Here is a 24,302-nt window from a genome sequence, read left to right as displayed (position 1 = left end):
TTCTCTGTGCACAGGTTCTACTGCCTTGCCCAGTAATATGGCCTACTTTGGAAGCTCCCAGGAGGAAGAGGACCTGGAGGAGGAGGAAGAAGAGGAGGAGGAGGAGGAGGAGGTGCGGAACGGCACAGGAGTCCACACACATGGTGCGGGAGGCAGCAGCCAAGCCTCGACCTCCTCCTCTTGCAACTCTACACCTCGCAAGGGCAAACTCCCTGCCAGGCAGCCGCTCAACGGGCACGGTAAGGGCCAGAACTGGAGCTCGGAACGAAGCGCGCCACGTAGATTATGCCTAACAAAATGTTCAGCTCACATACCGGGCTGCATGTTTTTAGTTAGTGCAATGTACCACAGAGATCCTGGTGAGAGGAGTTAATGAAGGAGAGTCAGACTAGAGGGATGCAGGTGGAGAAGAGCTGGAGGATAAAATGCAGATAAAGAAAAGTGGAGAGAGCAACCTAGGCAAAGGATTATACACCTCAGGAATAACTAGAGCTGACCCCAGAGTTCAGAAGCACACAGTGGATCGTAGATGGACTAACAACTGATGTGTAGTTCCTGTCCTCATTTGTGTGCATATGTTAGTCTGTACATGTAAGCAGATATGCGTTTGCACTTCTGCTTTGAACCGTGGAGACAAGAAGCATGCTGCATAGAGCTGCGGAGCAGTGCATCAATTCTTTCCACCCCAATTAACACTTATCTCACTAAGCCCTAACAAGGTGTTTATGCACACACTGCAACAGCTGGTCAGGACCCCAGACACTCACATGCTACCCACTTCCAGCATATGTACACCCCTAGGGGGCATTGCTGGCATTCAGATGAATGCACACATGCAGCAAGGCATTTAGACAATTCAGTATAGGCAAATCTATGCTTTCTTTTTAATGATTTGGTTTTCAGGTCAGTTTGTAGGTTGAATTGGTGGCTTATGGTGTTGGCAACCATAAATATTTTCACATAATTGATGCGCCCTATTTGCTAATATGAGAAAAGTGAGCTGAGTGGAGAAATATGTGCAGGAGGGGCAGTGCTGCTTCATTTCGTGCTTTCATCGCACTTTTTTTGGTGAATGCAGTATCCTGCCAGGTCTTTTATTAGTGTGTTTTTTTTAAGAGAACCATAAGGTTCTGATGTGATCTAATGTGTTCAATGAAATGAGGGCCTAACTCTGTATTTCCTTCCTTTAGTGTGTAAAAGTTAAATCCTCTACCTCCCCCGTCCCTTGTTGGTCATCCTCTACTGGAATGTAGAGGTGTTGTCTGCAAAAAGATTTATGGGTCTAAGAAAGAGGTGAAAACGCCTTTAGGGGGATGTGTGTTTAAACTCTCAGAGACCCAGATTCTGCCTTGTCACTCGGATGCATACAGAATTCCTAGAACACATGTAGCTGCTGCCTTAAAACAAAACGGTACATGAAGAGCAAACAGGCCACTAAAACCTCCGTGAACGAATCCAGGCTTGCTCCTCAAACGAGAACAGCTTCTTCTCTTTCTCTTATCGTGCGCACAAAGACTGTTTGCAAAGCAACTTGGCGCCTTCCCTGTGATATGCTAAATAAATAGATAAGGAGGAAAACACGCAGATATGCTTTGTTGGCGACAATAGAGATGAGTGAAGTTAAGGACACTGAAATGGACATTGTTTGCCCAAGAGATTACGGCATTTAACGAGCTACAGCTTTATGTACATTTTGCTGAATTAGTATTTGTGTCAAACGGGACAGGTTAATATGTAGCTTGGGCTGCTTTCCAACAGGAGCGCTTGTATGGTCTCCTAGGGTGAGGAGGAAGAGGCCAAAAAGAGGAAGGTGCAAATGGAGGAATGGTTGGTGAAAGCTTGAGGGATGTTTCATTCAGGGAGGGAGTGGGAGACAGGAAATGCTTTATATTGTAGGTCATTCATCAGCGATTAGTGTTCCTACTGCTTTTTTTTCTTTTTGGCCTTCCGCCATGTTGACTCGGCTGAGTCAAACAGCTTTTAATGGTCACGGCGTTTTTTGCTGAGCTTACCTCTTAAAATGTCCAGATCTGTCTCTTCTTTCATCACACCAGGGGCTCCAAGAGACCTCCAGACGCTCGCAGGTATTTAGGAGTGAATGCACGCATGCACTGTACGCTCTCTGTACAGTTTCACTTCCAAAGGCTCACAGAATCCTGAAATGAAAGCTGGAAAAATGCTCATTTAAGGTGTATGTAACATTACCTACAGGACCCATCTGAAATATGTTCATTGATGAGCAGCATAAAGACCTCTTCATGCACTCTGTAAATCAGAGTTATTCTTTGCTTAAATGTTGCCACACTTATTCTTAGAAATAATTATTCCACTTGGTGCTGAAGGTTAAAAACTTTGATTGAAGAAATCTAAAGTTTAGCATTAATGACATTCTTGCTTATGGAACTTTCCACCAGCCCCCTTTTTGGATTAAATTGATTTGACTTTGCTAGTTTTACTCACTCCACCTGGTTTTAAAGGGACAATATCTTTACAGATGCTAGAAGGCAATTGGAGCTTTTTAAACAAACTTTTTCTGGCCTGTTGAATTTCTAGCTCTTCTTGTTTTAAGAGATTAGAAGTGCTCTAACACATCATTTTAAGGCCTGTTCATTTTTATCCCCAAGTGGATCTTTAAGAATCCTCTTGTTGAGCCAGTAGCATTTAGTAATCCAAACCGCTTTGTTTCTTTTGCATTTTTGGATTTTATGTGAAAGACCGTCACATAGTTGTGCAGAATTATTATATTGATAAAAAAAACAACAACGTTTTAATGCAAATGAAATTTGGCATCCTGCTCTAAGCAGCTGTTTTGGTGACTCTGACTAAAATACAGGAGTGTATTAACTATAATCTTGGTTCTTGATAAGATGTCCTTCTTCCTGTGAATAAGATGATTTTGGTATAAAAAAAAAAGACCTTTGGCCCAAATCTCTCACTGCTGGGGAAAAAAAAACTACACAACTTGCTAATAATGATCTCCATGAAGCATGGCGGTGGCAGCATCATGCTGCAGCGATACCTTTCTCCAGCTGATAAAGTAGTGTGAAGATTGTTTCTATTATATCCTTATAGAAAACCTCGAATCACTTTGACTGTATGATCTGGTTGAATTGTAAAGTGCCTTGAGATGACGTGTTATGAATTGGCGCTATATAAATAAACTGAATTGAATTATAACTTAATGTCATTCTGGAAGAAAACCTGTAGATCGCTTGATGGTGAAAAACTTCCTGCTCTAAAGGCAGCAAAGAGTTTCTGCTTAGTCTAACTGCTCTTTGCTGATTTTCACTTCCTAAAAATCTCAGATGTAGAAAAAATCGGTTCCTTTAGCCTTTTGGCATCTTTCTTGTTAAAACATCTCCTATCAAAGCATCTGGGGGCTGTAACCTCTGTTACCTTTAAAGCGAGGTTTAAAACATTCATTTAGTGCAAAGATTATATTTGCTGCTCACTCAGGGATACTTTAGTTCTGCTGTAACAGTGTTAGAGAGCTGGCAGATTTCTACTCGGCACCGTAGCCTTAATTCTGCTCTCTATGTGCTGAATGTATTTCTACCTTGTTGTTTCTATCATTAACTTTGTCATTTCTTCTAGCAGGTATCCCAGCCGTAGAGTTTTTGTTTTTGTTTGTGTCTCTCCTGCCCTCCAAACCCCCCAACTGGTCAAAAGCAGATGGCTGCCTACCCTGAGTGTGGTTCTGCTGGAGGTGTCTTCCTGTTAAAAGGGAGTGTTTCATCTTGATTCTCTATTGCCTGTTTCTCAGTGCAAGCTCAGGATGGGGGATTGAATCGAATAAAGCGTTCGATGCAATCCGTTGGTCTGCCTTGCTTCTGCAAGGCTGCTAATAGAAATGCAATTATATGGAATTGGATTCAAGCAAATTGAATCAAAAATGTGTTCTATTGGGTTGAACTGAATTCGACTGGATGGATTTGGACTCATATCGAACCTAATCGGAACCTCAGTGCCTTGAGCTGACCTCTGTCTTTAATTGGAGCCTTAGAAAATAAACTGAAACGATTTGAAAGAGTTTGTCCTGTTGCTGCACTCCTAGAAGAGTTCTGGTTAAACTCCAGGTCTCTTCATGTTCGTTCACTCATGCCTCTTTATTTACCAATAAATCAATGTCTTTATTTTGAACATTATTAGCAATTTAATTAGCTAGAAATGCTTAAAGAAACACCACTGATCAGTTATTTCTCAATTACTTTCCAGTTTTTAACAACCACAGCAAAGCGGGGACCAGGGAGAGTCCGAGGCCGAAGGCGGGTACACACAGCAGGGACACCCCCGCTCCTCCACTCCCGCCTCCTCCACCGCCACCTCCACCTCTTCTGAGGGAGCGCAGCGAGCGGGCGGAGGCTCGGGAGCACGCAAGGGAGCTGCAGGCCTTGGCTAGCAGTCGAGGCACCGCCAACGGGCTGCAGTCGAGGAGAGCGGTGGAGGAGCTACGGATGCAGGTAGTTTAGATGAAAGCATTGATGCTTCTACCTGAGATGGATCTAACAGGACGGTAGACATGGCGGTCTTATCAGTTTGACGCAGACTGTTTGACCTGGAAAAGGGTAGAACTTTGTGATACTGCTGCTTCCCAAAACTTGAGAATAAACAAAAAGTTTACTTTTTTCAGCTTAAATATAAACTAGATATATTTATCTAGTATATTTATTTAGTATATATTTATCTATGAGTTTATTTTAGTTCAACTAAACTTTTCATGAGACAATTTTCATTTAATCAGAAAATATGACTATTTATCAGTGTTCAACAGTCGGGCTCTTTTAGCCCTGGTTGTCTACTGGTCAATAGTTAAAAAGTAAATCATTGCCATCACAATTTTTCTGTTTGTATCTAAATTGATATCATGCAAAATGTTCCAAATACAGCTTGTAGGGCCTCAGCTATGGTTCAAGAATGGACCGAATTTATCCCAATTGGATGCAACATGCTTGTGATATTTGAAAGAAAGACCTATATCACACTTTGGTTGATGAGAGAGTTAAATATGAATATGATAAACTTTATTTTGAATCCAATAAAACGTGGGAGACTTTTTCACTTTAAGGTTTTGGATGTGTTTGCAGACCCCTCTTCTGAAAACTGAGACCTCTTTGTTAATTTTGTAAAAATGTTGCTTTTTTATCTTATTACTTAGAGGTGCGAAATTTGAAGATATTAGAGTAAAATAATAGTTTTTTTTTTTATTCAAATTTCTTATTCAAATGGGATATTGTATTCTGGTATAACTTTCCTAAACAACAACGAAAAACTTCACTCATTTAAATCTAAATCTTATGCGTTTCAGCTGAATTATTTAGTTGTTGACCATATTTAGATTTATTGAGGCACACCTGACCACAATCATCAGAGGTTTTTTTTTTTTTGTCAGCAGCTCCTAATTTCTTTTATCCTCCCATCTGCTACATGCTCCGTTCATCTCCCTTTGTGATTTAGTCCAGCTCTTCCTTCCTTCTTCCTTGGCTCTGTCTCTTCCTTCTTTTTCTGCATGTTCTATCCCACCCTCTCTTCCGCCTCCTCTCCTTTTTTTCTCCTCCTTCTCTCCTCCATCCATTGTGTCTGAGAGAGTAATGATTGTGTTTTGGCCTCCCGCGACTGCGGCTATATTTAGTAGCTCTGGCAAAGAGCTGTGAAAATCCTGCCTCCCCTCTCCATGGCACTTAGCGGGTTTCAAGGAACCCCACAAAGTGAAAATGCAGAAAAAGGCCTAACGAAAGCCTTGGTCCAAAAAAAACGGCGTTGTCTCATCACATTGGCTAATTAAAAGCAACTGTCTGCTAAGGCTCTTTGTTTTGGCTCGCCTTTTTTCTCCTCTCCACCTTCTGCATTATGATTTCCCAGCCTTTTAAACGCCTGTCTTCATCCGGTGGTGTCCACTGTTTCATAGTGCAGCTGCTAATGCACACTCGGACTCGTGGTTTATGTTTTAAAGTGGTTGGTATTGTCCAGTAAGAGCAGCAATGAATCTTAATGAGAGCGACTTCCTGCCAAGAAAAACTTTCTACTCTGTTCCTAGCAGCCTGTTGGCACCCAAGTGATCTTTTGATTTATTTTACTCCGTATTCTCTAATTCATCTCTCCCTACCTCCTCTGTCTTCCCTCATCACCACTTGCTGCCCTCCCTAAATGAGCATGAATACTAATCATGTTGATCATGTGAATTAAAAACACATACCAATATTTTTACACACCATGAACTGTGAAAATACAGGCTCAGAGATACCAAAGGTTAAACCAACACCAACTTTTCTTCCTTCATGAAAATTCTTCATAACTTCTTTGATTATATGTTGACTTACAATTAGCTGGATGTCATGGGGTTCTGTATCGCTTCACACAAGGAAGCAGTATGTTTGAGGTCCATTTAACATCAAATGTTCTTAATCGCCTTACTTGGTGTATGTAAACTTTTTATTTTAAAGAGAGCATTAAATAATTTTCTTTTTATGCAGTTTATTCTAATTTCTGTTTTCAGATGCATATAATTGCTATATCATTGTGTGAAATTTTGATAGCACAAAAAGGCTTTCTGTGAGATCTTGTTTTTGTTGGGTAGAATATTAAAATTACATGATTTAGCTCTTTGCTTGCTAGGGAGGTAGTTGGCCTCCTTTTGTAGATGTCATACAGCAGTAGATGCAGACACCTCATACAGATGATGGTGCAAATGATAGCGAAGATTAGCGTTAGAAAAATTTATGGACAAAGGAGAACGAAAAGAACGATAACAATTGAATACTTTTTGCATAGATAATATAGGCAATCGCATTTCAGTGGCTGGATTTCCTATAATCATGCTCCTCTGGTGTGTGTGCATGAAAGCTTTTGATTTTACTGTAGAAAAAGTTTTAAAGTGCATCAAAAAATCTGTTTAGCAAAAAAAGAAAAGAAAAATCCAATCACCGTCCAAACGAGCATAACTGCTTTAAACATTAACCGCCGCACATAATGAATAGAAAAACCACCATATTCATTTGACTGTCAAAATATAAAGTTTCAAGGCAGATGGCATTTTTTACACTATTATCTAGAAACATGTGAACTTGAAACCTTTGGAAGCTACATGTTGAAGATTAAAACAGATCCAGTGTGTACAGTGACCTGCTCACATACAGGTATGCCGTTATTATTAATTATTGGTTCAGTTACTCTGACAATTATGTGCTACTTTGATTTTTGTCTATCAAATACATTTTTAAATGAATTAAAGTTTGTTTGTAATGCTACACGCTTCCAAAATTTCAAGCAGTAATAAAGCCTTTCCAACGATCGGTATTACAGTAACCAGATCATCAAAAAGGAAATGTTGAGCAAAACTGCCATTAAAACAGACATTGAAGAGGGACAGACCAAAATAATGCACCACATTAAATATCCTTATTAGCACTGGCTTGTTTTTTTATTCATTTTATCTATTGAAACTTGGAACTTTTTACATTATTTGACTTTTTGGTATTTTTATTCAGAAATCCTTGATTCAAACAAATGATTCATTGAGAATTGCATGAAAGTTAGAAGACCAAAAACATTCAAACACAGTATAACTAATTAACATTAGTAAGAGACACAAACTTGATCTGCAAAATGTTGTCACCTACAGAAACATGTAGGAGTTTCTAAGGAGATAACATTTTAATGTTGAGCTTCCCTCATTTCCATGGTTGAATTTCTTTTCTTTTTCTATTCTGTCTGGCTTTCTCTCCTCACCCTTCTCTATGCATCCCCTCCGTCTGCTCCTCCTCTTTGGGCCAACTCCTGCAGATGTTGGCTATAAAAAAAATCTTCCTATAAGCCCTCAGCTGGGCTATAGCAACACATGATGTCATTTAGACCCACCCCCCTTCTTCTCTCTGCCTCTCACATGCAGCCCAAAATCCTTTCTGCTCCAGTTTGTTCATAGATCTTTCTTTTTACTCTTGTCTTGGCCTTGCTGTCTCTCTGAGTCCAAGATTTATATTGCTTTGTGTCCTTTATGTGCTGCTTTGTTTCCTCATTTTCATGCTTTCATACCTACCTCCCTTTCCTCCTTATTTGCCAGACACTATAATTACAGAGAGAAAACAGAGAGCTGCTAGACCTGATCAGAACAGGTCTACTGAGCCACCTTGTGGTGGCAAGTAGAACTGGCAGTGTCCCTCTGATTTGTCAATAAACTGTAGCTTGTTACTTAAAGGGTGTTCCGAACAGGTAGCGGTTCAGTGCTTTCAATATAAATACCAGAAATAGAAATAAAAATTTGGTTTTGTATCTATTCCATAAAACATTTTCCAAAATATCAGGCTAATCTATTAGATACTAATTCAGAATGCTGATAAATCATATCCTCTGTTTAGATTTTTCAACCTTCATCTCACACCTTTTTAAGCACTCCTGTCGTCTTTCCTCTTTCCTTTTCACCCTTTCTTTCTCATCCATTGTGTGCATGTGTGTTAGGAGGAGGGGGAACTGATTGACGGAGGTGGGTTAGGTTTCAGCTCGCCCTTATCTTTTAATGGCCCAGTCTTTGTGTTGGCCCCTGCCACCTGAGACGAACACAATACAATACATATTCGTTCGTGCACACACACACACACACATTTGAGTGCAACGTAGGAGCTTTTCAAAGGATAACCTGTCAAAGTGCCTATCTGTAGCTTACCTCCTGTGGCGCCGCAGCTGTGATTGATAACTCCATCTTACCCCTCATCCTTCTGCTCAGACTTGTCTAAGCAGCGCTACATAAAGACATTATAGACTATTTGCAAAGACTCATAAACTTTTCTTCTTTTTTTTGTTTGTTTCCAAAGTATTCTTACTAAGTATTAGGTCTAGAAAAATAATCTGGCAAAGTTTCTTTTGCAGTATTCTAGTCACAGGGCAACCTACAAATTGTGTTTCTATTGGTTAATTATTAATAATAAGCATTACTGGAGTCAAAATGGCTCTGAACAAATCATATATAGTATAAAACGGAAAAACAAAACAAATTAACTTTAGCTCAATATCATCTGCATAAAATGTAAATAAACTTCAAAGTATTAATTAACTGTAAGTCATTAAAACAAATGTGAAAGGCCAAAGATGTTGATGGCGCATTTCTACTCGACCATCATTAAGTCTATCATCTCCTCCTCTGAAATCATCTGGTACGCTGCTGCCACCACCAGGAACAAGGGCAGGCTGCAGAGTACCTTTCATTTTGTAGAGTGGGTTATTTCCTGCAAAATTTCTTCTCTTTAGGAACTGTATGCTTCCAGGACTTGGAGGCAAGCAGGAGCTCGTCTGAAAAGGCTAGTTCAACTATACAAAATGGTTTACGACTAATACTTGGTTTTATCAACACAATTAAAAATATCAAAGTTCTTACGACTTGTTCATACAATGTAATTGAATCGTAAAAGGGTGAAAGAAAGGAAAACCCAGAGTTGACAGGAAAGCCATGTTAAAAAAAAAAAAGAAAAAGAAAAAAAAGGGGGAATTATGCCTAAGGTTTTATATAGAAGGAAGATGAGAGAAAAAAAAAAAAACTAACAAAACCAGCAGGGTAGAAGTGGCTCTTTGGGGCAATTCCAACCTCTTTTCCCTTCATCCAGACTGGACATAAGCTACCTATAACATTCTCTGAACATGGAACAGGACAATCATTTTTATTCCCCAAACTCTCATTCAGGCACTTTCAAACACACATTCAAGCAAAGGAAGTAAAAGGCTATTTTTGTGCAGCCAAATGGGAATTTACCCAATTCCAATGACCCCACCTCCCACCTCATCCTGTCTGACCATCTGTTTGTCAAAAAACCTGTTTCTCAGTTCATGTTTGCCATGTCCTTTCTGTGTTGTCTCTAAACAATTTTTATCCTCTCGTGCTTTGGATTTGTCGTTGTATAAATCATAAAATTGACAGTAAATGGGGGAATACAACAGCCGATTTGATTTATTTCAGACTTTGTTTGCCGAAAAGAGCTTACCATAAATATCTTGATCTGATCAACCAAACATATCAATATGCAGATAAAACTGAGAGTTTCTTCATTGTGAAAACCGATGTTCCTACAGTTGTAATTTAGGAAAATAATATCGGTGTTTGCATTTCTATGTCTGTGCAGTTCTATTTTAATCTAGGTGACCTTAATTATTTGCCCTATAACAAAGAAATTGCTTATTCAGACTAACAGTACCTTAATTTTTGAAAAAAGAAAAAAAAAACTCCCTAATGCTCAGCTAATCTTTTTGCTTTCCTTTCCATCCATCTTAGGTCTCAAAAGTGAATGGGATGACGCGCGCTAGCTCGGCACAAGCTGTCAGTGGTGCCAAAAAGAACCACGACTTACGACTGCCGTCCAAAACTGTGAAGAAGTACACAGCCACCGTGTCCAAGGGCCACGTCACATACACCAAAGCCAAACAGAAAGAACTGGGCAAGAAAACCAAACTCAGCAGCAGCAACAAACACAACAGCGCCGCCTCGGCATCATCGTCAGCGAACAATCAAAATCAGCACAGCCAGCCAGCAGCCAGCAGTAGACTGGCCAACTCAGGAAAAGCAGCGGCACCAGCCCACCACAGCAATGCAAAAACCCGCAAACAGGTGCTACTATCCAACGGGCTGCACAAAGCGGCGGCCAATGGCAGACCCAACGGCAAGCTGAACGGGCAATGGCACAACGCCTCGGCCAAGGAGGAAGGACAGAAACAGTGCCAGCAAGGCCACGGAGAGTGCCCGGGTCGAGAAGGACTGCGAAACTCCAAGCGCCGCCTGGAGGTGGTGCTTAACTCTGTGAGTACAGGGGTTGTTGCTCAGAAAGCCAAAATAAGTGGCTCTGAGGCCAAAAAGGCCAAGCTTCAGCCTACACCATTGGAGACGCGTAGCAGCAGTAAGAAGTTGGCCAATGAAGAGAAAGCGGCAAAACAGAAAGGCAACCCTACCACTCCGGTTTCTAATGGACACGATTCAGAGAAACCTACCCCCCCTAAACAGACTCAACTTGCTACTCCACTTCCAGCCACTACTCCTACCCCTCAACAATCACCACCTCCTACTACACCAGCAGCCAATGTGGAGCCCGTGAACCAGCGACCCAAGCGTGCATCAGCTGGCAAACTGATGTTGATACGACAAGCACAGCAGCAGCAAAGCAGGTCGCATAGTCGGAGCTCCTCATCCTCCCCCTCAGTAGGACACAATACCGCACCAAACCCAAGTCGAGCCAGCACTACCTCAGACCCTCAACAAACCTTTGTCTCCTCCCCCTCCTCCTGCAACAACTCATCCTCTCTTCCTTCCACCAACCCGCCAGGGCAGATCAAACCAGCAGCATTGCGGCTTGCAGACCGGGACAAGGAGTGGGAGCGTGAGAAAGAGCTGACACGGCAAAAGGAACGTGAGCAGGAGAAGGAGCGGGAGCGCCAGCGGAGCAAGGCAGAGGGCTGGGCGGCGTTGGGCGATGTGCCTGTCTTCCGGCCAGCTCAGAGGGAGTTTCAGGACCCTCTGGTATACTTGGATGCAGTGAGGGAGCAGGCAGAAGTGGCTGGCATGTGCCGGGTGGTGCCACCACAGGACTGGCGGCCAGAGTGCAAATTGAATGAGGAGATGCGCTTCGTTACACAGGTGCAGAGGGTCCACATGCTGGGTCGACGCTGGGGCCCAAATGTGCAGCGGTTGGCTTGCATCCGCAAGCATCTTAAATCTCAGGGCATTACCATGGATGAGCCACCTGTCATTGGTAAGTAAGGCCATCCCATTAAGATTGATAAAAGGGTTTTGGATTGAGTTATAATCAGGAAAGCACATGTTGTCAATTTTTTAGCATTAAGGAGCAAACATCCCCTGCAGATAGCCGAATAGGAGATGAGCTGTTGATTCTATAGAAGTGAGTTAGACCATGACCGTGTTCTCTAAAAAGTGAACATATTGCCTTTTTTAAATTTAATTATTAAAGAAGATTGTATTTAAGTACAAAATAAAACAAAGAATCTTGATAATAAGCAATCTACCAGTTTTTCAGCTGCTCAGCATTTGGAGTTGCCTATTGTTTGAATCTGGTGAGCGTTTTTGTGGTTCCATCAGCTTTCAGGTTGCAGTTTATAGTAGACAATAACAATATGCAACATTTCTACAAGAAAATATGTCCAATGAAACCAGACTTTACATTACCTATAAAAAAAAATTCAACAGCTGTTTCTATACATGCTTTATTTTCTTTTTTTACTAGAGTGTGTTGTGCCATTTATATAGAGCTTAGTTTAAATTAGCTCAGTTTATTGAGTTTTTTTTGCAGCTGTTAGCTAGAGAGAGAGAACTGGCACCCATTAGGACGCATTTGAGTGTCTTCCACCAACCAAAACATCTTGCTTCCCAATGACTTCCTGTAGCATTGCCAATGTACCAGTTCAGCATCTAGAGCCGTTTACATAGCTTTTTGGCATTGTGACACATTGTGACACAGCTTTTTTCTTTTTTCTTTTTCTTGAGTGTGAATTAGCCAAACATAGTGATGTAAGATGATGTGAACTGACAATGTGGAAGCTGGGTCTGATGCTACTGTTTTTAGCAGAGAGTGCATGTTTGAACCTTATATTAAGTTGATTGGATTTCGGTTTGGATTCATAACCAGCGGGAACACAGTAAAGATGGCGCTGAGTTGGCTTTATTTATTGTATATGTTAACAAACAACATTTTATAGAAGTCTTAGCTAGCCAGGCAAAGTTAATGTGGAAAAAAGAGGTGATTGTCAATTTGTCAAAAATGTAGAGATGCACCAAAAAGGCTTATTTGGCCAATGTTGGCAGAAATAATCTCTTCATATTTCTCATTATGAACAACAAAGAAAAAAACGTATATTATTTTCAAGTTGTTTTGCATAAAGTAGGTTTTTAACGTCTGTCAATGGGGTGCAGGCAGCATATGGTGTTGAAGAGAAGGACGATATTAAGATATCAGTATTTCCCAATTGACAAATTGTCTATTGCAGCTCTAAACTGTTAGGATCATTAGAATTGTTAGCTTTATCGACTATAAACCATATATCTTCATATATATTCCGTGGAGAATGTCTAATCCTTTATCTTAATGTAAGGGTTTCAAATCCATCCCATTTCCTGACAGAAGATAAAAGCTCACTCTTCCGTAGCCTTAATAAATCCCTGTAATGTTGCTGTATGTATAGTTTTTAGAAATGGCTCCTTGGATATCTAGAACACTGGTGACTTCATTTTAAATCTAACTTTTAAACTTTGAGTCATTTTATAGTGTGCTGCGGTGCCTGAAGGGAAACAGTCAGTCAAGAGTTAATATCTTTGGTGCATTTATTGTCCCAGAGCCATTAGACTAATATTATGCATCATAATCAAATTCAGTTAAACCATGTTATGTTATAATTTTTCATTCTGAACAACAATAGCATCCTTAACAACCAGGCACAGAAATGTATTACTTAAAGGAAATTGATCTTGCTATTATGAGCATGCAGAACTTTATCCAGCTTCCTTCCTTAATATGGGGCTTTTATACATGATTCACTGCAGAATGTTTGATTTCACTCCAATTCACAAAATAACATTCAAAGTATGTGTCTGCTTTCTCTCTAAATATGTCTGAAACTAGCAAGTTTTGCACTCCATTGATTGTTTAGTTGTTTTTCTGCTTACAAAGGCGAGATTTTGTAGTTTCTGGTTTTGATAAGTGCAGCTGAAATGTCGTACTAAACTTCAATTTAATGAGTGGTGGTGGTTGCATAAAAGTTTTTTGTGAAAAAAATAATTAAAAATAACTGTCAATAATTACTAATTTCATTGGCATGTTTGAGAGGAGGAGAAATTTTACTATGAATGCTAGATTTATTTTAGCTAAAGAAGGCTAATAGTTCCGCAAACGTGCCGCTAGATTTCATGCTAACCTAATTTTTTTTTTCCCCTTATGCAGGTGGCTGTGAAGTGGACCTGTCACGTTTTTTCCAGCTCATCAATGACATGGGTGGCATGCAGCAGGTGATGGACCTGAAGAAATGGACCAAGCTCGCTGACCTCCTGCGCATCCCCAAGTCAGCGCAGGATCGGCTGGCCAAGCTGCAGGAGGCGTACCTCCAGTACATCCTCTCCTATGACTCTCTTAGTGCTGAGGAGCGACTCCGGCTTCTGGGCGATGTGCTGCAAGAGAAAAAGAACCTGGAGTCCCGGCAGGGCCCCTTGGAAGGCCTCTCGGATTCTGCTGCTCACGCTTTGCCACGTTATGAGCCCAAAAATGGGCTAGTGGGCGGGATCGTCGGAGGGACGCCCGGGAACCACCGCACCAACGGAGTGTATCACCGTCTGAAATGTCTGAAGGAGCTGGAGGCTCAGGTCAAAGCGGGCCGGCGCCGGCTCTTCGCTCAGGAAAAACAAGGCAAAGAAGACAGGCAGAATGGAGAGCAGCAGGTGGAGGACGAAAGGGGCATTCTCAGTGACCAGTACAAATGTATTTACAAGGTGAGGATGGAAACAATGCTCTCCTTTCATTCCACAGCATCATATAGAAAAGAGGCATGGAAGAGCATCTTTTTAACAATTCTGCTGTTCTTTCTCCTAAATGCAGATAACAACTCTTATTGTCATTTAAGGGGTCGTTTGTTGGTTTGTCATCAGTAGCAGTGCAGCATGGAAGCATCTGTGAATCTTGCTTCCTTACTGCCACAGCCTTAAGGTTTCTCTTGTGTAACTTGTAGCCAGCTGAAATACACATTTGCGTTATTGTAGCTAATATCCGGTCGGTTTTGGCCACAAAATTAATCTCTGAACAGTACAAAGTGTGTGTACTGACACAATGAGACGCTTTATTAAGCAAAAACGTTGACCTTGGAAGTCCGGGGGCCAAGACTTCATTGACCCTCCCACTTTAACGACCAACCTCGCTTTTGGTCTCGTACACACCCTGACAGATAGGAAAACAGAAAGTCACTGTGATAAAACTGCATTTTCTGTCTGAGTTTTATACTTTACCTGCCTGTCTTTTTGTCTTTACTGAATTCTTCATCAGGGAGGAGCAGCTGAAGTGCTGCTGTTATCTAATATCCCTGCATTACTCGTCAGAGGTTTGGTTTCGTCAACGGGCAAGAAATGCGACATACGGGATCATAACACTGTTAACCATCTCCCATTTCAGTGCTTTTTAGGTTTTATCCTACAAGTTTAAGGCATTCGTTCATTAATGGGGTATCAAGCTCCAGTTATTAGGACCATATCAAGTTGGAGTTATTTGATGAATCTGAAATCTATGGTTGGCCCACATTCTGATTGGGTTTCAATCGGGCTCAATGCTGACTCATTATTTTACTACAAAGATAATGGCGACTACTTAAGTTCTGCACAATTAAGAACCAGTAGTCATTATAATGGCATATATTGTTCCTATATTTCAATCTATAGAGAATTTTCTCTAATCCACCAAGATTCAAAGTTACAAATACAGGTTCAAAACGCATTCACTGATATTTGGTTAAATGTCCCTGAGTAAGTTGCAGAGTAACCTCATGCTTATAATATGCCTCAGCTCGCTTGTGATATAATTCAGGCTGAATAACTGGCCTCCCTTCTTAGCAGAATTGATTTCAATTCACTGTTTTCCTGCCACACCTGACTTTTGGGTGAACGCCAAAAATGACTGCTGCACCACTACAGAGTCTTAATGCTAGACTGCCTCTTCCACCACAAAACCTGTTTGAAATTTTATTTGACATCACTGTCCTGATAGAACCCACTATGCTTTACAGTTTTTATAATGTCCCTCTCCTAAATCCTCCATAGATTCATGTCAGTTTTATCTAACAACATAGTCTTTGTCTCAAATGAGCTTAACAATTTTTCTCTAGAGGCCATTTGGTCTGTTTATATAGGCAGCAGCAAATTTGGCATAGAACTACACATTTCCACCTTCTGTTACCTTCATATCTAGTGGTTTGTAAGTTTATTGTCATTCTTAGCAATCTTTTTATCTGAGGTGGACATGGGGTCCAAATAGGGAATGGGATGAAAAATGGGACCCTTCTGACTGCCTATGTAGGATTAACAACTCTTTAGTGCTCATTGTTCCCAATATGTTTGAGAAATTTAGATTCTGACTGAAAAATGGTTTGGGTTGGATAATCCAGACTAGCATTGGGGTTCTGTGTGGGGTTTATGTTAGAGACGGCTCTGTGCTAACTAATTTCAACAGAAAGGTGGTCAACTCTCCAGCCAGAATCTTCCACAGACTTGTTGATGGCTACAAAAAGTGTGTCGTTTGTTTGCAACTTACAAAGAGGCACTTAACCAGATATAGTGGGGTGGATATATGAACCTGTGTGTCTAACTGACTTTGTGCAAATGAGAGAAAATCTACAGTAAATTCCAACTTGTGCTCCCATTTCTTGATTATTTCTGTTTTGGTATAATTTCACCCCAAATGCAAAAGGTCTAATATATCATTAAGTTTTCATGGCATTCATGGCGATGAGTGAATATAAACCTCTGGTAACTATAGCTTCCAGTCTTCAGTCTCCCATTGTAGTTTTACGCATTCTAAGGGCTACAGTGTACACACTGTTATTGTGTACAGATAGACCCACTATTCCCACCGCTCTCGAAATGTAGGTCAGTTAAAAAAAAAACATTCCCCTCACAAAGTGTGCCATTAGCAGCTCTACCCGTCATTGTTAGTCTTCTTCAGCAGGACCGATTACACACTATGTGCAAACATTTATTGGTTTTGTAAAGGTAAATCAACAGTTCTTCCACACATGAAGATAACCTTTGCTTTAACTTTTACAGTGCAGCAAACTTCAATCATCTCCATCCTGGATCTCTTTTCATTTATTTCTATCCACCCTTACTTCTAGTCCTTTGGTATCTTCATCCGCCCATATCTGACCTTTTTTTTCTTCTAAAAAATCCTGTCAGCAGACATGATACAATAAAGTCAGCTTATTAATGTGTAGCTGTTGATTTTAGGGGTCTTTAAATTGAAGATTTCATTTTATTCATTCTCAAAATAAAAAAGTGCCTGACAGGAGTTTAACTATGGTTTCTAAATGCATTGATAGCATTTCTCATTTTATTTTTAATGAAAGTTTATTATTATACTATAATTTGGATTTCGAATATTAAGATTAGATTTGGAAAACCTCAAAAGCTGAATATAAGGTTTATTTAAGCATAAGGGTGAGACTAGATGAAGGTATTCTGCAGGCGGATTTATACTTTCAACATGCTCATTAAACAGACAAAAATGGACATCCGTCTGTAAACATAACCACAGTTTTTTTTATCCATTCTTTGACTTGTGCAAACATGACGTTTGGAATAAAAGCATTCCTTTACTCATCTTTGATTATATTTTTTCCTTTTGGTTAGCATCTCCTTGGTTTGTTTTTCCCCATAAGTGACACACTATCCCTTCCGATAGATAATTAGTCTCTTTTTGCAGGGGAAATCGGTGTCCTTGACCAACTTCTTCAGGATAGCCCGGAACACCATGACAATGTGCTTTAATAAAGAACCTGGTGCTGCTGAGGTTGAGGTAAGCCTTCAAAAACATTACATGAAACAAGGCAAGTTAAGTGAACAGGATTTAGTGGTTAGATTTTACCTGTATCTGTTGGTAAAATGAATGTCAAGCTGCTAAATGGAACCATTCATCGCTTAAATGTAGGCCTACACATAGTATCCTGGCTTCATGCATTCCTTAGTCAACACTTTTTCCTTTTTTAAACAAATTGCAGCAAGAATACTGGAGGATAGTGGAACAGAGAGACGTCCACGTGGCCGTCCACTGTGGAAAAGTGGACACCAGTACACACGGCAGTGGTTTCCCAACAGGAAAATCAGAGCCATTTTCTAAGTAAGCCTTTGTGTTTATTATCCTTAACATTTGGCTGAATGAGAGTGAGCTGCAAAATGAGAGACTTGACACGTTAAAGGTAAAGTGGAGGATGTTCTTTTTCCGGGTTGATCATCAAAATAAGTGATCCTCCTAATCGTCAATCATTCTGATGATATGTTTACGTAACGCCGTCCTACATGCTTGTCCCTGTTTTCACTATCCGATGGTGAGTCGGATATAGTGGATAAATTGCCAATCTTCTTTTGGAAAGTAAGCTTGTATGAGCAATACAAACAGCAACTTTTAATGAGAGCGTGCACGAGGAGAAATGGGCTCGTGCATGCTCTCACACACGTTTAATAGGCGTTCCTTCTCGGTAGCGGGTACAGGGTTGTGCATGTGCATTTTTTTTTTAAACCGGAGAGGGGAGGTCTTGTAGAAAATTTGCAAAAATCCTCCACTACACCTTTAATAGATTGATGCTGATAATCCCATGGCCTGTTTTAGCTTCTGTCAAATGCATCAGAAGTACAAGTACAACATGAACAACATTGAATAAAATATGTACTCCACACCAACACATATATGCCTTCTAATGCAGAAAAATTAGCAAACTTTTTTAAATAACTCCCAAGCATTACCTTCTTTCTGCCAGATTATAAATTTTTTATAGACTCATCAGAAAACTGTCATAGCTCTAAGACTCCATGCGTACTGCACATGTACAAACACTGTATTGAGTCAGTCCAACTCAAATACTAATAAAACCTTAATGACCTGGTAATAACTTTGCTTCATCTCATGTTTTGCCATGCAGATGCTCTGCAACTATTGAGAAGGATTCTGTTACCTCAGCATGACAAATACATGCAATGCTTCTATAAAGCATGCTCTGGCATCCTTAGGGGCTGCACATAGATTTGTTTAAAACATTAGGATATTAGATTCAGGTCCTATGGGAGGAAAAAGTGAAACTAACCTTCAGTATGTCATGATTAAAGTCTATGAGTGGAACACTATGAATTTTACGTCCCATCTTCAAGGATAATTTGCCAAAATGTCTGAATATCCTAAGGTTTAGAGCTGCTTAAAATGTTTTTTTTTTTATATTCCATATTGCACAGCTGAATAGGAAGCAGTGTGATAGCAGCTCTGTGCCTCTCTGCACATTAAAGAAAACCAAAATTAATCTTTGAAATTATTCCCATATTTATTTCATAGGAAAATATTACGAGGAAATAAGTATTTAATCAGAGCAACAGAATAAATGAAAAAAGGACTGAATGGATGCAATATCTGGTTGCCTTTTATATTTATGGTGACATTCCTTCCTGCTGTACACAACAATAAGAGAGTAGACCAGCTGAAAGAACTTTAATGAGATGTAGTCACCTAAATCTGAAACATAGAACACTCAGTATAATGTAATGATAGAATCATTTTAGAAAAAGTTTAGTATCAACTATGAGCTTTATAAATGTATGCTTTCCATGTATTTTTCAACTTAATAAAATAAACTTTACAGCCTATCAGCCATTAGTATACTACCTAGTAATATATATATATAAAAATATTTAACTGCTGCGCTCCACAGTCAGCTATGTTTAGTCTCTGCAAGGAAAGATTGTTTCTAAAGAAAGAGAACCTTAGATCTTACTCTGCATTCAGTGCTTTAATAGACCTCGCAAAGGACTAACTGTTGCATTCATTCGATCATTAAAATGTCTGTAAATTGTGATGCATTCTCTCCAAGTCTCTGAGTGTGACAGGAATCCTCATAAAGAAATTTGATTTAGGAGTTTTGACAACAGATAGATCCCTCAAATTTAATTTTTCCATCTTTTTTCAGACATGGATGGAACCTCACTGTCCTCCCCAATAACTCTGGATCCATACTGAGGCATCTGGGTGCTGTGCCTGGTAAGCTCTATCCACAAAAATATAATCCTATCCTTTCAGCTTTATTAGCTTCATCTTTGCAGAAGTTGTCTATTCCTTGTTTTGCCGTCTACTCAACAGTCAGTAATACTTATTATTTCTTTCTGTTTTTTACAGGGGTGACTATTCCCTGGCTAAATATAGGCATGGTCTTTTCTACCTCATGCTGGTCTCGAGACCAAAACCGCCTTCCATATATTGATTACTTACACACTGGTGCTGATTGCATTTGGTAAGCATCACTGGCCTGTCTTTAAAATTCGCCATGTCATGGTAATCCTGTACATTTTTATGGATAAATGCTGTGTTTTCTGGTAGGTATTCTGTCCCTGCTGACGAGAAGGCCAAGCTGGACAAGGTGGTCCATACACTGCTTCAAGCCAATGGCACCCCAGGACTAGAAATGCTGGAGAAGAATATTATGGTGAGTGCTGTCAGTGTGGCAGGAGTTTCTTAACCTTGGTTGGTAAAGCACCTGTGTATATATTTGTGGAAATTGTGAAGCACAGTTATTCCTTTAAAAAATGAATCAATCATCTGGGAATAGATTTTAGTTTGTTGGAGATATGAATAAATATGTGTTGCTTCTATATCTTGTTTTGAACAAGTGTTCTGTCTGTCTTTTCTTTAACCCTCCAGATTTCTCCAGAGGTGCTGTGCCGCGAAGGCATCAAGGTTTACCGTACAGTCCAGCGGAGCGGTCAGTTTGTGGTCTGCTTCCCCGGTGCCTTTGTCTCTAAAGTGTGCTGTGGCTACAGCGTGTCTGAGACCGTGCACTTCGCCACACCACACTGGATGAACCTGGGTTACCAGGCTGCAAAGGTCAGTCCATTAAGCAGGATGCACACAGTAGAAATATATATATATATATATATATATATATATATATATATATATATATATATATATCAGATTTGAACAGAGATGCATAGTTGCCTGTTTGTTTGATCTGAGGAAATCGTTCGAAATGAAACATTAGCTTGTTCTGTTCATAGGCTTCATTTATGAGCGTTTACACTGGAGTCAATCTGCCTTCGTCTGCAAAGTATTTGGTTTGCAATCACGATTTTACCTTATTTAGACTAATCCAATGTCTTAACACATGGATGAGATTATATCCAGATAAGTGCTAAACACAAGGATTAGGATCAATATTTCTTTTCTAGAAAATATTTTTTGTTCTCTTAAAAAGATTGCAATAACATTCCCATCGCTTGAATGTCTGTCAAAGGTGACATTTTCACTAAGAAAAGTTCCTTTAGATCAGTACAATAAAATGTGTTCATTGGAATTGATATATATAATTGACGCTTATCTTATTTTTGTCCAGGACCTGAAATTTCGTTGTATAGCCAAGCCCTTCTCCATGGAAAAGCTACTGTATCAGATCGCCACCGCAGAGACCAAGAGGGACAACGGCCTTCTCCTCTCCACCATCTCCGCCCTACTCAAAGACCTCAGGCAAGATGATACACAACCACTCCGAATGCATCACAGTGAAAATATCTCAAAACAATTAATGACCCCTTAAAAGGTGTAAAATAAAGAAAAATAAGGTTAACATGTGAGCATATAATTGGATTGTGTGCTAACTTATTATATAATGGTTTAAGTACTTTTATCAAGATTTTTTTTTATTTTTATTAAAGCTATGTAAACATGTGACTAATTAAAAGAACAGTTAATTCCACTGAGAAGATAAGATAGACTTTATTGATCTGGAGAAATTCACTTGTCACATCGACTCAATAGTGAAACAATGTGCCAAAAGGAGAAAAAGGTTTGTGGGGTATATACAGAGTTATTTTACAGGGTAATAAATAGGGATTGCACATAAGTTATTGCAGTTATAGTGCCGCATCGTAAAGTCTGAGGAATATCAGGTGAATTTTCCTTCCATTATTACAGCTGTAGTGTAGTTTTAAGATGTATTTATCATTTAATAAATAGACTGAGTAAAGAAAAAACAAAATTTATGATGCCATATATTAGATAAACATGAAAACCTTCTGATATTCCATTAAGAATAGTAAAACCAGTAGAAACTGTGTAATGGAGAGTTTTTATCAGTGTTGAAGCTGCAGCTGTTGCTTGTAAAGACCAGACAGAATGTGTGTATTTTCATCATTATCTCATCAAATTATAATTTGAATATATTTAAATATTTTGCAACTACTCCTAGCAAATGTCCACCTCCTTCCTGTTCGCTCAGCGAGGTCTCATCCAAACATTGTCTGATTCTTCTCTGTGCTGAACCCGTTTACCTTTCATCCTACAGGAACATAGAGTTTCACCAACGTCAGGAACTTTTTAAGGCGGGTCTGTTATCCTCTGCCAGGTATGGCACACATGATGGCAACTTTGGGCCTGTCGATGGGCGCAAGAAGCCCCGTGGGAAATGGCTGGCACTGGAGTCCTTAGAGAGACGCTGCCAAATCTGTCAGCACCTGTGCTACCTGTCCATGGTAAGATAACATTTTTTTTATTTTAATGTGAAGGTTGGCAAACCTTCCTGCTGCTCCTTGGTTTGTTTTCCTGGTGACCATATTGGTCTTATCGTCCATCTCTGCAGGTGGTTCAGGAGACGGACAATGTGGTTTTCTGTCTGGAGTGTGCACTACGCTATGTGGAGAAGCACAAGTCCTGCAGGGGCCTGAAGATGATGTATCGATATGATGAGGTAAGATGTTCTCTCCATGTCCACAAGAGGGCAACATCAACTTAAGAATTTGGAAGTGAGAGCAGGGATCACATGCGTTTTGTGTTTTTTGAAAGCTTTGTAGGTTTATTACAGACTTATTTATCATTTTATTATATTTTTAATACTATTTATTTAATGTACACTATATTGCCAAAAGTATTTGCTCACCTGCCTTGACTCACATATGAGCTTAAGTGACATCCCGTTCCTAATCCATAGGGTTCAATATGACGTCGGTCCACCCTTTGCAGCTAGAACAGCTTCAACTCTTCTGGGAAGGCTGTCCGCAAGGTTTAGGAGTGTGTTTATGGGAATTTTTGACCATTCTTCCAGAAGCGCATTTGTGAGGTTGCACACTGATGTTGGACGAGAAGGCCTGGCTCTCAGTCTCCGCTCTAATTCATCCCAAAGGTGTTCTATCGGGTTGAGGTCAGGACTCTGTGCAGGCCAGTCAAGTTCATCCACACCAGACTCTGTCATCCATGTCTTTATGGACCTTGCTTTGTGCACTGGTGCACAGTCATGTTGGAAGAGGAAGGGGCCAGCTCCAAACTGTTCCCACAAAGTTGGGAGCATGGAATTGTCCAAAATGTCTTGGGATGCTGAAGCATTCAGAGTTCCTTTCACTGGAACTAAGGGGCCAAGCCCAGCTCCTGAAAAACAACCTCACACCATAATCCCCCCTCCAACAAACTTTACACTTGGCACAATGCAGTCAGACAAGTACGGTTCTCCTGGCAACCGCCAAACCCAGACCCGTCCATCAGATTGCCAGATGGAGAAGCGCGATTCGTCACTCCAGAGAACGCGTCTCCACTGCTCTAGAGTCCAGTGGCGGCGTGCTTTACACCACCGCATCCGACGCTTTGCATTGCACTTGGTGATGTATGGCTTGGATGCAGCTGCTCAACCATGGAAACCCATTCCATGAAGCTCTCTGCGCACTGTTCTTGAGCTAATCTGAAGGCCACATGAAGTTTGGAGGTCTGTAGTGATTGACTCTGCAGAAAGTTGGCGACCTCTTCGCACTATGCGCGTCAGCATCCGCTGACCCCGCTCCGTCAGTTTACGTGGCCTACTACTTCGTGGCTGAGTTGCTGTCGTTCCCAAACACTTCCATTTTCTTATAATACAGCTGACAGTTGACTGTGGAATATTTAGGAGCGAGGAAATTTCACGACTGGATTTGTTGCACAGGTGGCATCCTATCACAGTTCCACGCTGGAATTCACTGAGCTCCTGAGAGCGACCCATTCTTTCACAAATGTTTGTAAAAACAGTCTGCATGCCTAGGTGCTTGAATTTATACACCTGTGGCCATGGAAGTGATTGGAACACCTGATTCCAATAATTTGGATGGGTGAGCAAATACTTTTGGCAATATAGTGTATGTTTAGGGCTTGATGAAAAATCAATTATTTGGATGGTTAGGATTTTACATTTTTAATGTGGAAAATTAAACTTTCCAAAATGTGTCCCCCTTTGTGGCCTCAACACTTGATCAGGGTTTATTTTGCTCGACTTTCTGTGTCTCTGAGGTGTTAAAGCCCAGGTTGCTGTGATGGGAGCAATTAGCGCTTCTGCAGTATTGGCTCTGCTTCATCTCCTCTCCCTGTTCCTCATGTTGACAATACTCCATAGATTCCTGTAGGGGGTTCAGGTGCTTTTCTAATGAAGTTCAATGACACCATGGCCTTTAATCATTGTATCTTGTGAATTCTCCCCCTAAGCTCTACAGGGGATTTTTTTTTTCGGAATTCCCTAAAATCCTTTCCGCTGCATGTTTTCCTTCCACTAACTACTTATTATGCTATGCTGAAACACCCCACCAGGGA

General features: G+C 40.3%; 1 protein-coding gene across 1 annotated transcript in view; it reads left to right on the top strand.

The window, feature by feature from the left end:
- Positions 1-24,302, top strand: part of jarid2b (jumonji, AT rich interactive domain 2b) — a 124,113-nt gene that overhangs the window by 97,215 nt on the left and 2,596 nt on the right. The window contains exons 5-17 of the mRNA XM_038287062.1: positions 15-239; positions 4,216-4,460; positions 10,253-11,720; positions 13,920-14,461; positions 17,433-17,525; positions 17,728-17,846; positions 19,678-19,748; positions 19,884-19,998; positions 20,085-20,190; positions 20,406-20,588; positions 21,097-21,227; positions 22,045-22,231; positions 22,339-22,446. Of these exons, the coding sequence (XP_038142990.1) occupies positions 15-239; positions 4,216-4,460; positions 10,253-11,720; positions 13,920-14,461; positions 17,433-17,525; positions 17,728-17,846; positions 19,678-19,748; positions 19,884-19,998; positions 20,085-20,190; positions 20,406-20,588; positions 21,097-21,227; positions 22,045-22,231; positions 22,339-22,446 (3,593 nt within the window). The remainder of the gene's footprint in view (positions 1-14; positions 240-4,215; positions 4,461-10,252; positions 11,721-13,919; positions 14,462-17,432; positions 17,526-17,727; positions 17,847-19,677; positions 19,749-19,883; positions 19,999-20,084; positions 20,191-20,405; positions 20,589-21,096; positions 21,228-22,044; positions 22,232-22,338; positions 22,447-24,302) is intronic.

The sequence above is a fragment of the Cyprinodon tularosa genome, unplaced genomic scaffold (assembly GCF_016077235.1).
Source record: "Cyprinodon tularosa strain WSP-4 unplaced genomic scaffold, ASM1607723v1 ctg234, whole genome shotgun sequence".
NCBI lineage: Eukaryota > Metazoa > Chordata > Actinopteri > Cyprinodontiformes > Cyprinodontidae > Cyprinodon > Cyprinodon tularosa.
The sequence above is the reverse complement of the archived record's forward strand: the minus strand, read 5'-3'. Positions and strand labels throughout refer to the sequence as shown.